Here is a 12,458-nt window from a genome sequence, read left to right on the forward strand (position 1 = left end):
GCTTATGAGTGTTTTTTTCCCTCTTTGTGCCCCTCTCCAAAATTTAACAGTTCATTTTAATAACCTTAAACTTATGTTATTTATAATACAGTGACACATTTTCCCATTTACTCACAAGAAAACGCATTTTTTAAATCAATGCTTTTATTAATTTATTGCAAAACACCAATTCCTGAAAATACTTGTCAAAAACCAGCAAATGAATACATGACTTAAACCTTTTGCATTATTCTGATTTCTAACATGTAAAGACTGTAATGAGCAAACAGCACAAGCAGTAAAGAAGCAGATTTTAAAAGCACATTCTGGTCCTCGACTATTCAGTGGGACATTCTGACTTCTTGATGGTTTTCTCTGAAGTCTGTGAGCCCAAAGACACTTTACATGTATAAACCTTATCCATGTTCCAGTCTGATGTCTGGATGGTCAGAGAGCTGCTGATTTGGTAAGTCTGGTCTGGTCTCTGAACAGCAGTGCTGGTAGAGATCCCACTGCTCACTGGACTCCCAGCAGCCAACCAGCTCACATCTGCAAAAGGCACAGACTGAGTGGACAGACAGACCAGAGAAGCTGTGTTGGACTGGAGCTCAGCACTGGATGGAGGGAAGACTGTCAGGACAGGAGGAGGGAGGCTGGAGCCTGAAAATACATGAAGGATGTTCAGAAAACAAAAAAAGATAAATGAAAGGAAAGAAGGAAATTGGACATGAAGTCATAAAACCAGAAGAAATCAAGAAGAGTCAATATGGAATAAACATAACAATTGTTATGAAGTTAGAAGAAAACAAAACTAATGTACAATGCCAAAATATATGGATCCAACATATCATTTGAATTTCTTTTTGTATTTTTACCAAATAAAATATGATCAGTCACTGTTTAATTTTCCATGTAAGATATCTTTGATTTAATTCTACATATTTCTGCATGACATGTCAGCTAATGTGTGTAATTTTCTTTCATATCAAAGAAAAGTTCTAATCACTTCAAAGTAATTTTGAACTTCAGTAACAGTGTTAACAACTATTGAAGAAAGAGAAAACGGGCCTATGTTTGTTTTTGAAATACCAAACTAAACATTAATTAAAAGCAATAAGAACAGAAAAACAACATATTTCACACCATTGTCAGAGAACTGGTTTGACACCATTTCACATTTTTTAAACATGTAATCCATGTCTCCTGTATATGAGACAACCTGAAACTATTTCAGATTGCACAAAATCATAAAAAATGATGCAGAACAAGAAACATATTGAACTAAGTAGTCATCAGCAGATTTCTGCAAAATCTCTGTTGTTTTATGATCAGTTAAAAAGTACTTACTTGTCACAATCAGCTTGGTGCCTTGTCCGAATACCACAGTGATTCAGTTTGTATACATGGCTGTACAAAAACCTCCTGACTGTCACTGATGAGGGGAGAGGAACTGAAACATCCTGTAGACACCAACTTTCACTGTCAACATCTCATTCACTTCATCTGTTTGTATTTTGTAACTGTGTCTCTCTCTGTGTGTAGTCATGTTTATTCCTTCACTTTTTTGTGCAAGGTTTAATAAAGTCCTCATTATTGGCCAGAATTAATCAAAGCTGTACTGTCTCTCAATAAGATTTTGGCCACAGTCTGCTTCACTATGAACCAGCTTTCTTGGGAGAGTCTTCCCATGTCTGACAGAAACCCACTGCAGAGTCTCCTGTCTCTGAATGATTGATAATACACTTGAAATCAATGTTTGGTCAGGATTTAGATATTAATCTGTCTGAGGAGAATCCTGCTGAAAAGGCAGTTGACCTGTGAGAATGATGAAATCTCAGAAATGAGAAGAAGAACCAGGAACCTGTTTGTACCAGCCGACATAAAAGCTTTCAGCTTTTTTTAATGTTGTATTTGAGCAGGTTAAAGATTAGAAAAGAATAAAAAAAAATGAGCAATCCAATGTTTAATAAGACATTATCTGAACGTTGCATGTTACACTGCATTTTCTTGATTGGACTATACTCAAGTCAATGAGTCTAAGAAAGCATATGCACTGCCAAGAGGTTTGTATCACATTGTGAACAACTGTGATATGTACAGTGTCTTCTATTTCTGCGAACTTGATAGTTAAATGATAATTAATGTTTGATGAGGACGTAGAGTTGAATCTTTCTGAGGAGAATCTTGTTTCAAAGCTGGTTGAGCTGTCAGAATGGAGAAATCTTAGAAACATACAGATGATCTTCTCTAGGAACTTGTTTATACAGCTAATAGAATTCTTATCATCTCTCTCAATGTTGCATTTGAGAACAGCTTGTTGAAAACTTTGTACTTAAGTACAGTAAGTAAGTATTTGTAATTGGTTACTTCCCACCTCTGGGGACAGATAACCTGTTCTAAATTCAAGTGAGCTGCCAGAATGAAAACTGAGGAACCCCTCCAGGAACTTGTTTAGACCATCTAACATAATTGAACCATGTTGCAGTTGAGTACAACTTCTTGACCTGGAGAAACCTTGTGGACAGCAGGTATCTGGATAAACACTTCCGCTGCATTACCATCTGCCAACAAACACAGAAAGAACATGAGTGAAATGTCCTTCTCCAAAAAGATGGTCTATGAAACAGATGAGAAGAACATCTTACATTTTAGAGAAGTGATGAGAGAGCAGACAGTCCCCAGCATGTTGTCAGTGTGACGTGTAAGCATCCTTTACTATTCAGCTGAGGTGTGAAAAGAATTGTAGTGAGAAGAGAAGCAACAGAAAAAATTCAATTTAGCTGCATTTTTACTTCATATGAAACATTTTTAAAACTCATTGTGTAACTTTAAAAGTATCTATTTAGGCTGAATAATGTCATTTACTGCAGCTAGAATGTTACAATGTTACAGTTATCAGAGTTTTAGACAAATTGCTGTTATTTAAAAAACACACACAATTTGTGTTGATGGTGGTCGTCATATTCCTCGATATTTTATACTTTCTGTGATGAATGTTAAAATATATCAAAAAGAGTAATTCACTGTTTATTAACACACTGTCTGAAGTTGGTGGGTTTTCATTGATGAACATTAAAATAATTCAAAAACTATTTGAAGGTGGTGGGTTTACACTGAGTTTGTTGAATGGGTCTTTTGTCAGCATGTGAAAAATAGAGCATCAAAAAGCAGAAGTATCAGTGGGGAGGTTTTTGTCACAGTGTAAATCACTGTGATACAGCATTATTGCTGTCCCATGCCTTACAGTAATAGACTGCAGAGTCTCCCTCCTCCACATTGTTGATGATCAAACGATAATTTTTTGTTGACTGATGAGTGGATGTGAATTTTAAGGCCTCCCTCATGCATGAGTAACACAAAGAACTTTGCCTACTTGTGTCTTGCTTTTGCTGTGTAGTAAATTGTCTTGAACGTTCCAGCAAATAGGTTTAAGCTACAAACCTATCACATGATTTCAATGATAAATATTAAAAGAAAAAACGAACAAACAAATAATACACTATTTGAAGGTGGTGGGGTTAGAGGTTAATCAGTGTATATGTCACAGTACTAGGTCAGTATTTGTCTTTCAGGTTTTGGATTTATATTCTTTGATTACTGTTGTTTATGATTTTGGTTTCCTTTTAAGTTCTCAGTGATCTTAGTCTTCCCTCCCTTAGTATTTATCTCAGCCTGTGTTTAGTCTCTGCCTCCGTGTTTTCTCGGCGCTGTTCCTGTGTTCCTCGTTTCCTGTCGAGTCACCTTTGTCTTTGTGTTCGTTCATCTCCTGTGTCTCCCCAGTCAGTCATGTCTCCCTGTGAGTTGTTAGTTACTCTTGTCTCTGTGACCCAGGTTCTCTCTGTCTTCGCTGTCAGTTGGATTTTTGTGTCAAATCTTGTCTCCGTGCCTTCTCCAGTTTTACTTTGATAGTCTTACATTCTTTGTAAATATTTCCAGTTTTGCTTCCTCCATGTCCCTGTGTGATTGCTCCCAGCTGTGCTCTCCTCCTGTGTCTGATCCCCTCGTTACTCCCTGTGTATTTAAGCCCTGTGTTTTCCGATGTCAAAAAACAAAAAAAACAATAGAAATAAATAAACACAGAGAAATTCATTTATCTGTATATGTTTACATTCTCTTTCTACTTCATGAACATGCTTCTAATGAACTAAAGCTGATCCAAAATAAAAATTCTCTTCAACTAGAGGACCTGATCTGAGTTTGATGCAGTCTTGTTTTATTTTGACTGAATTTTAGTGAAGCATGAATTAGTGAAATTATTGAACTGTAATATAAAGAGGATTTGTGTGGTCTCATTTTTCTTCTTACCGTGGCTTGAAATCAGATTAACCAGTTAATATGTTAAGAATGTTTTTCATCAAACATATTTTTCAGTACAATAATATTAAAAGCTGATGATGTGAGGTTTTATGTGTGAATAATGTGTGTATATTTTGGTGCTTTGTTTATTTAAAGTGAAAGTGGAAATAAAGAAATGCAATGAATACATTTAAAAGAGCAATGTTTAGGAACTAATTGTTTATATGATGCACTGAGTTTGTACCCGAAAAGCACAAGTAATAGTGAGGAAGTTTTTGTCACAGTGTAAATCACCGTGATGCGTACTCCTTAACAGAGCTGTCCCATGTCTTACAGTAATAGACTGCAGAGTCTCCTTCCTCCACATTTTTGATGATCAAATGATAATCTGTTGTTGACTAACGAGTGGAAGAGAATCCAGAGCCATAGTTTGGAGAACTCCAGCTATGATACATCTTCAGCACATACTGAGGAACTCCTCCTGGATTCTGTTTATACCAACGAGCAGCATCATTAGTAACAGTCCCCAGGTTACAGTCCATGGTGGCTGTCTGTCCTTTCCTCACTGATAGAAGAGGTTTCTGTGTCACCACTGTAACACCACACCTGCAAACAACAAGAAGTCTTGGAGTCAAGAGAAACACACGGACATTAGTATATATGTGTGCAATATAAGTCAAAGTGTTTACATGTTAGAGCAGTGATGAGAGCACAGAGAGTCACCAGCATGATGTCGACGTGAACTAAGAACTGATTTGAAGAAAAGGTGCTGGAGGAGCCATTTAATACAACTAACAAGAGGAGGAGCTGTGCCTCCCCCATCACCCTATTACATCATCATATTTTTTTCTTTTGCCTTCATTTGTTTCTTTATTAGCATCATAATGTATATATTTTGATTAAAGCGTATAATCAGAAAAATGGGAAAATTATACCAAGGCCACCAGAAGCACAAAGGGAATAATACCTACGTTAAAACTTCATTGGAAACAGACATTGACATTTGTCATTGACTAAACTAAACCAATAGACATGAACACATTTCCCCGGTGCTTGCCTATCTTTACTGGCTCCCTGTTCACTTCAGAATTGATTAAAAAATTTTATTGTTGACTTACAAAGCCCTGAATTGACAGGCTCCGGGGTATTTGTCTGACCTCTTACAGCCTTGTGCGCCCTCTAGATCTTGTCGATCAAATGATCTTTTGCTTTTAGCCATACCAAGGTCGAGGCTGGTTCACAGAGGTGATCAAGCGTTTGGGGTTGTAACGCCTAAACTGTGATATAATCTACACCAGGGATAGGCCACTCCAGGCCTCGAGGGCCAGTGTCCTGCAGGTTTTAGATATCACCCTGGGTCAACACACTAGAATCAAATGATTAGTTCATTACCAGGACTCTGGAGAACTTCAAGACATGTTGAGGATGTAATTTAACAACTTGAATCAGTCGTATTGGATCATGGACACATCTACAACCTGCAGGACACTGGCACTCGAGGCCTGGAGTTGCCTACCCCTGATCTACCCTTACACATCAGACAGGCTCCTGCTGTCAATCTTTTAAAATGTCATCTTAAAACACTTTTGTATTCACTGGCTTGTAATACAGTAAGAGAGTTATTTGATATTTGGTGTTTGGTACTAATATTATGAGTTATTTGGTACTAATTATTTTGTATTTTTATACAGCAATTTGGTCAATTGCTGTTGTAATTACATGCGCTATATGAATAAAAAAAGAAAAAGAAACTAATGTTTAGACCATCTAACATAATTCAACCATTTCTCTGTGTTGCAGCTGAGAACACCTTCTTTATCTAGAGTGGACAGCAGGTATCTGAATAAACACTAACACTGCATTAGCATCTGCCAACAAACACAGAAATGTGTGAAATGTCTTTCTCCAAAAAGATGGGCTATGAAACAGATGAGAAGAACGTCTTACATTTTAGAGAAGTGATGAGAGAGCAGACAGTCCCCAGCATGTTGTCAGTGTGACGTGTAAAAGTCCTTAACTATTAAGCTGAGATGTGAAAAGATGACCACCAGTAAAAAAGATGACCACAGTTGTTGATGATGAATCATATTCCTTGATATTTTATATACTCATTTTATATATCAGTGATGATAGCTTAAATGCATCAAAAAGAGTAATTCCGTGTTTATAAAAACACTCTCTAAAGTTGGTGGGTTTTCATTGATGAACATTAAAATAAACACACTATTTGAAGGTGGTGGGTTTACACTGAGTCTGTTGAATGGATCTTTTGTCAGCATGTGAAAAAAAAGAGCATCAAAAAGCAGAAGTATCAGTGGGGAGGTTTTTGTCACAGTGTAAATCCCTGTGATACAGCATTATTGCTGTCCCATGTCTTACAGTAATAGACTGCAGAGTCTCCCTCCTCCACATTTTTGATGATCAAACGATAATCTGTTGTTGACTGATGAGTGGATGTGAATTTTGGAGAGGAGAACCCAGAGCCATATTCTGGAGAACTCCAGCCATGATACATCCTCAGTACATACTGAGGACTTCCTCCTGGAATCTGTTTATACCAAAAGACAGTGTTATCAACAGTCCCCAGGTTACAGTCCATGGTGGCTGTCTCTCCTTTCCTCACTGATAAAACAGGAGGTTTCTGTGTCAGCACCGTTACACCACTCACACCTGCAAACAACAAGAAGACATGGAGTCAAGAGAAACACAAGCACATATGAATCCAACAAATAACTACTAATCTGAAAAATGAGGTTCCATACATGTTAGAGCAGTGACGAGAGCACAGAGAGTCACCAGCATGTTGTCACTGTGTGCTGAGACTTGTAATTTGGAAAGAGATAGAACTGCTTCTGTAGGAGGAGAGGAGGTGTGAACCATTAAATATGTCACTGAAACTCAGAGAGACTGACAGGAGGAGGAGCTAAACCTGCATAGTTTGTGATGTTTTGGGTAACTTGTCTTTAGTAGAGGGTAATTCTGTTTTTGTATTAATAATTATTGGTGATAGCGATGTCTCTGTCCTCTCCCTTAAAATTATGGTGTTATATTTTATTATTATAAGTTGGTTACTATGTCCTTCAGATTTATTATCGATGCTTTAACCATTACCAGTTTTTATATTTGGACAAAAACAGAGCAGAACCCCACTAACTGTTACAATTAACTGTTATAATTAGTCAACAAACAAAATGCATAAACTTTTGTGTAACGTCACATGAAACCAGAGTGGTTAGGGTTAGGAGAACATCTTATAAAATGTTACGTCATTAATGAATATTGAACAACTGAACAAAGAGTTAAAATACAGATCACTGTGATACAAAGGTTTTATTATAGTTCCCCCGATTCACAAAAACAAAGTTTCTCTCATCTACATCTTGAGAGTTAAACAATTTGATTATCACTGTGACAAATATTATTGTAAACGGATGAAACTGAGCACCACTGTTACTAACACTCAGGATGTAACTCTTCTAATCCTGGTGCATAATGCTGGTGGTGAATACCTGTTTGCACACACCATTGGTTGGCTGCTGCCTCTAAATATATTGTGATTTGTCAGTCTTGTGTGCTGCTCAGTAACATTCATTATTTATTGTTTACTGTTACTTATGCTTATGTTGGATGTTGCTGTGGTTTCCATACTGTGTTGTTCTCTTTTTGCTTGTTTTTTTTTCCAAGCAGGTGATCAAACATATTTTTAGTGTCTTTTCTCTCTGTTTTTCTTTCCCTCTCCTTCTCTTGAACCTGGTGGGTTTACACTGAGTTTGTAGAATGGGTCATTTGTCAGCATGTGAAAAAAGAGCATCAAAAAGCAGAAGTAACAGTGGGGAGGTTTTTGTCACAGTGTAAATCACTGTGATACCCCACTATCAGCAGAGCCGTCCCATGTTTGACAGTAATAGACTGCAGAGTCTCCCTCCTCCACATTCTTGATGATCAACTGATAATCTGATGTTGACTGATGAGTGGATGTGAATTTTGGAGAGGAGAACCCAGAGCCATATCTTGGGAAACTCCAGCCATGATACATCCTCAGTACATACTGAGGAACTCCTCCTGAAATCTGTTTATACCACCGAGCATCATTAGTAACAGTCCCCAGGTTACAGTCCATGGTGGCTGTCTCTCCTTTCCTCACTGATAAAACAGGGGGTTTCTGTGTCAGCACCGTCACACCACTCACACCTGCAAATAAGAAGACATAAAGTAACAAGAAACACGCTGACATCTGAATATAGCATGAGGTCTATTTTTCAGTATATTTTAGACTCGTTACATGTTAGAGCAGTGATGAGAGCACAAAGAGTCACCAGCATGTTGTCAGTGTGGGCTAAGAACTGAGTGGAGAGGCGATGGTGGAGGAGCTATTTAATACAACTAACAGGAGGAGGAGCATTAGAGGGTTTTTTATTTGTCTTGCCTGTATTACTAATATTGTTAGTGTTCTCAATGGTGTTGGTAACGTTTTGTCATCTTCTTTTTTTCCATTGTTCATTTTTTGTTTATTTGTTGTTTTGAATTTTGGAATAGTTACTCTCTTCACATCCAAAATGAGACAGGATTACACTTGGTTACATTTGATACTTAATCTTGTGCTTTATTCAAAAATGAAACCTTGATTTAAATTTTTCTACATTTAAACGTATCACTGTAGAGAAGACTGTTAGAAATTGTTAATGTGACATTTTGACATTTTTGGATAATGTTGAGGTTCTTCTATATTTACCTCACTAAATGTTGCATTAGTCTCTACTTTCACACTAAGTGTAAAATTATTCCGTTCACTAAAAAGTAAAAAAGAATCTTTTTAAATCAATGCTTTTATCGAGATAATCAATTTTATAGAAAGGACACACACAATGTTGCAGAGTTGGTGATGTTTTATATACATTGTGAGGAGGTTTTGTGCATGCAGAATTGTGTAATGTTACTCGCCAGTCTACAAATATAGAACAGCATGCATTGTATTTATTTCTTTACATATTTATTTGTATTTATTTAACAAAGTTAGAGTGGACATTTCACAAATGTGGTTATACGCTGATTATGTTCTCGTATCTTCACCTTACTAAAATGTAACAATTTCAGGTTTGTCATTCTAAATTTATGTTAGTGGCTACTTTGAAAATGTATTCTTGTTTACTAAAAAGGAAGACAAATGTTGTATATCCAATGCTTTTGAGTGAATGCAAAAATATCAGTTCCTTTGAAAATCTGCAAATAAACACATGACTTAAACATTTTGCTTTATTCTGATTTCTAACATGTAAACTTTGCATTGAGCAAACAGCAGAAGCAGTAAAGAGGCATATTCTAAATGCACATTCTGGTCCTTGACTATTCATTGGGACATTCTGACATCTTGATAGTAGGAAAAAATAATGGCAATAAATAAACTTAGAGAAATTCGCTGATCTGTATATGTTTACATTCTCTTTTTACCTCATGAACATGCTTCTGATGAACTAAATGTTGGGTCTAAACACACGACCCTGCTGGAATCAGACCACGAGAGACTACACACAGAACACAAGAGCCACTGGTTCGGTTTACTTGCAAGGGGAGGTTGCACTCACAGAACTTACACAAGCAGCCTGTAGCCAACTCCAAACTCACCTCGCAGCCTTCAGTGAACACACAACACCCAATTGTAAAACCCATATAGTGTGTCACAAAAGCAAAGGTACCATGTGTGTGTGTGTGTGTGTGTGTGTATGTGCGAGCATGTGAGTGAATGTGTGTGCGTGTATGTGTCTGTATACGTGACTTCCTACTACACAATATATGTTTACAACATCCCTAGTCATAAAAAGGTCATCTCCCCTCACCCCATATATGGCATTACCCCCTTTAATAGTCCACCATATGCAAGGTACAGGGGAGCCCATAAACGACAGGAAGTAAACATTCCTTACTAAATAAGGAAACCAGAATCTTACATGGAACGTGCCTGCATTTTAAGGAAAGGTTTAAAATTTTAAACACAACAATGACAACTTTTAACACAATCAATCCAAAACTAAGGCTGATTCAAAATAAAAACTCTCTGCAACTAGAGGACCTGATCTGAGTTTGATGCAGTCTTATTTTATTTTGACTGAATTTTAGTGAAGCATGAATTAGTGAAATTATTGAACTGTAAAATAAAGAGGATTTGTGTGGACTCATTTTTTTCTTACTGTGGCTTGAAATCAGATTAACTAGTTAACAATGTGAGAATGTTTTTGATTCAAATTCAAATTCAAATTCAAATTTTTATTTGTCACATACACAGTCATACACAGTACGATATGCAGTGAAATGCTTGGACAACTGCTCGTGACCTAAAGAAAAAAAAGAGAAGGCTATGAATAAGATAGGAAATAAATATGAAAATAAAAAAGGGTAAATTTAACCAGGAAGGAATAAAATAAAATAAAATATAAAAATTAAGTTAAGAATGAGATAACTGTACAACACAAATTAGAATGAAGGGTAAATTTAACTGGGAAAGAATAAGATAAAATATATAAATTAAAGTTGAAAATAAAATAACTGTACAACAAAATACACAGTATAGAAATATATAAGAATGTATGAAGAAATATAAATATAAATATATATATACACACACAATAACAGCAGCTGTACAAATATTAACTGGAAATGAGGAATATAATGTCCAGTGTTGTGCAATCCACATTATATAGTGTCTTGTGCAGTGCAAATATGCTTAAAGTGGTTTAAGTGATGAAGTGCAAAACAATGTCCAGAATGTCCAGTGTGTGTGTAAGAACTATATGTGTGGGTCAGTACTGTGTGGTGGTGTGATTGAGAGACCAAACATCAAACATGTTTTACAGTATAATAATATTAAAAGCTGATGATGTGAGGTTTTATGTGTGAATAATGTGTGTCTATTTTGGTGCTTTGTTTATTTAAAGTGAAAGTGCAAATGAAAAAAAAATACAATGGGTAAATTTAACAGAGCAATATTTAAGAACTAATTGTGTGCCTTTGGTGCACTGAGTTTATGCACAAAAAGCAGAAGTAATAGTGAGGAAGTTTTTGTCACAGTGTAAATCACTGTGATGTGTACTCATTAACAGAGCTGTCCCATGTCTTACAGTAATAGACTGCAGAGTCTCCCTCCTCCACATTCTTGATGATCAAACGATAATCTGTTGTTGACTGATGAGTGGATGTGAATTTTGGGGAAGAGAATCCAGAGCCATAGCGTGGAGAACTCCAGCTATGATGAAACCTCAGTACATACTGAGGACTTCCTCCTGGTATCTGTTTATACCAACGAACACCACTGTTAGTAACAGTCCCCAGGTTACAGTCCATGGTGGCTGTCTCTCCTTTCCTCACTGACACAACAGGTTTCTGTGTCAGCACCGTCACACCACTCACACCTGCAAACAACAAGAAGACATGGAGTCAAGAGAAACACACTGACATTAAAATATATGTGTGCAAAATAAGTCAACGTGTTTACATGTTAGAGCAGTGATGAGACCACAGAGAGTCACCAGCATGATGTCGACTTGAAGCTGAAGAACTGATTTTGAGAAAAGTCGCTGGAGGAGCCATTTAATACAAGTATCAGGAGGAGGAGCTGTGTCTCCTCCTTTCTCCCTATTACATCATCATAATATTGTTTTTCTTTTGTCTTCATTTATTTCTTTATTAGCATCATAGTGTATATATAAAGACTGAAACATATAAACAGAATAATTGGAAAAATATACCAAGGCCTCCAGAAGCACAAAGGAATCATACCTACATTAAAACAAAAAAGAACTAGACATACAAATAACAAAGGAGAATTTATCATCTATGTGGGTGACACACAAGCTCAACAGACTGGAGAGAATTTGGTTGGTAAAAACTGAATTTGTGTCTTTGTTACACCTTAAAAACAATGTGAGTCACAGCAGCAGGAGGCAATGTGGTCACATGAATGACACCCCCTCACAAAATCTTTGGACATGAAAGTTCAAATATTTTGGGACGATACATGTTTAACTCTAAGAAAGGAAATAGGTGGCAAAATCCCTGTAGATCCCATGGTGCTGTATCTTGGAGTAATTAAAGGGTAAATAAAGGAAATCTTTATGAGAGGATGACTTTCTTGCAAAGGTCTAAAGGAGACGCCTTTTCACAAAAGTGGAAGGAATGGATTGCATTTATGT

General features: G+C 36.6%; 1 protein-coding gene across 6 annotated transcripts; it reads right to left on the reverse strand.

The window, feature by feature from the left end:
- Positions 1-169: 169 nt before the first annotated feature.
- LOC102783022 (immunoglobulin lambda-1 light chain-like) lies at positions 170-11,804 on the reverse strand. 6 transcript variants are annotated; one of them, XM_087840321.1, is made up of 5 exons: positions 8,558-8,597; positions 8,235-8,466; positions 4,576-4,668; positions 1,327-1,358; positions 170-639 (listed from the first exon to the last, which is right to left on the reverse strand). In XM_087840321.1, exons 1-5 carry the CDS (start codon positions 8,595-8,597, stop codon positions 317-319), a joined length of 720 nt encoding a protein of 239 aa, XP_087696447.1. In that variant the 3' UTR covers positions 170-316. The 6 variants fall into 6 exon arrangements, with proteins under 6 accessions (XP_087696447.1, XP_087696449.1, XP_087696446.1 ...); XM_087840323.1 differs by lacking the exons at positions 4,576-4,668; positions 8,235-8,466; positions 8,558-8,597 and adding exons at positions 11,356-11,678; positions 11,762-11,804 and having other exon boundaries at positions 1,327-1,360; XM_087840320.1 differs by lacking the exon at positions 4,576-4,668 and having other exon boundaries at positions 1,327-1,361; positions 8,151-8,466.
- Between the last annotated feature and the right edge of the window lie 654 nt (positions 11,805-12,458).

Source organism: Neolamprologus brichardi, chromosome 4 (genome assembly GCF_056152115.1).
Source record: "Neolamprologus brichardi isolate AB-2024 chromosome 4, ASM5615211v1, whole genome shotgun sequence".
NCBI classification, from domain to species: Eukaryota; Metazoa; Chordata; class Actinopteri; order Cichliformes; family Cichlidae; genus Neolamprologus; species Neolamprologus brichardi.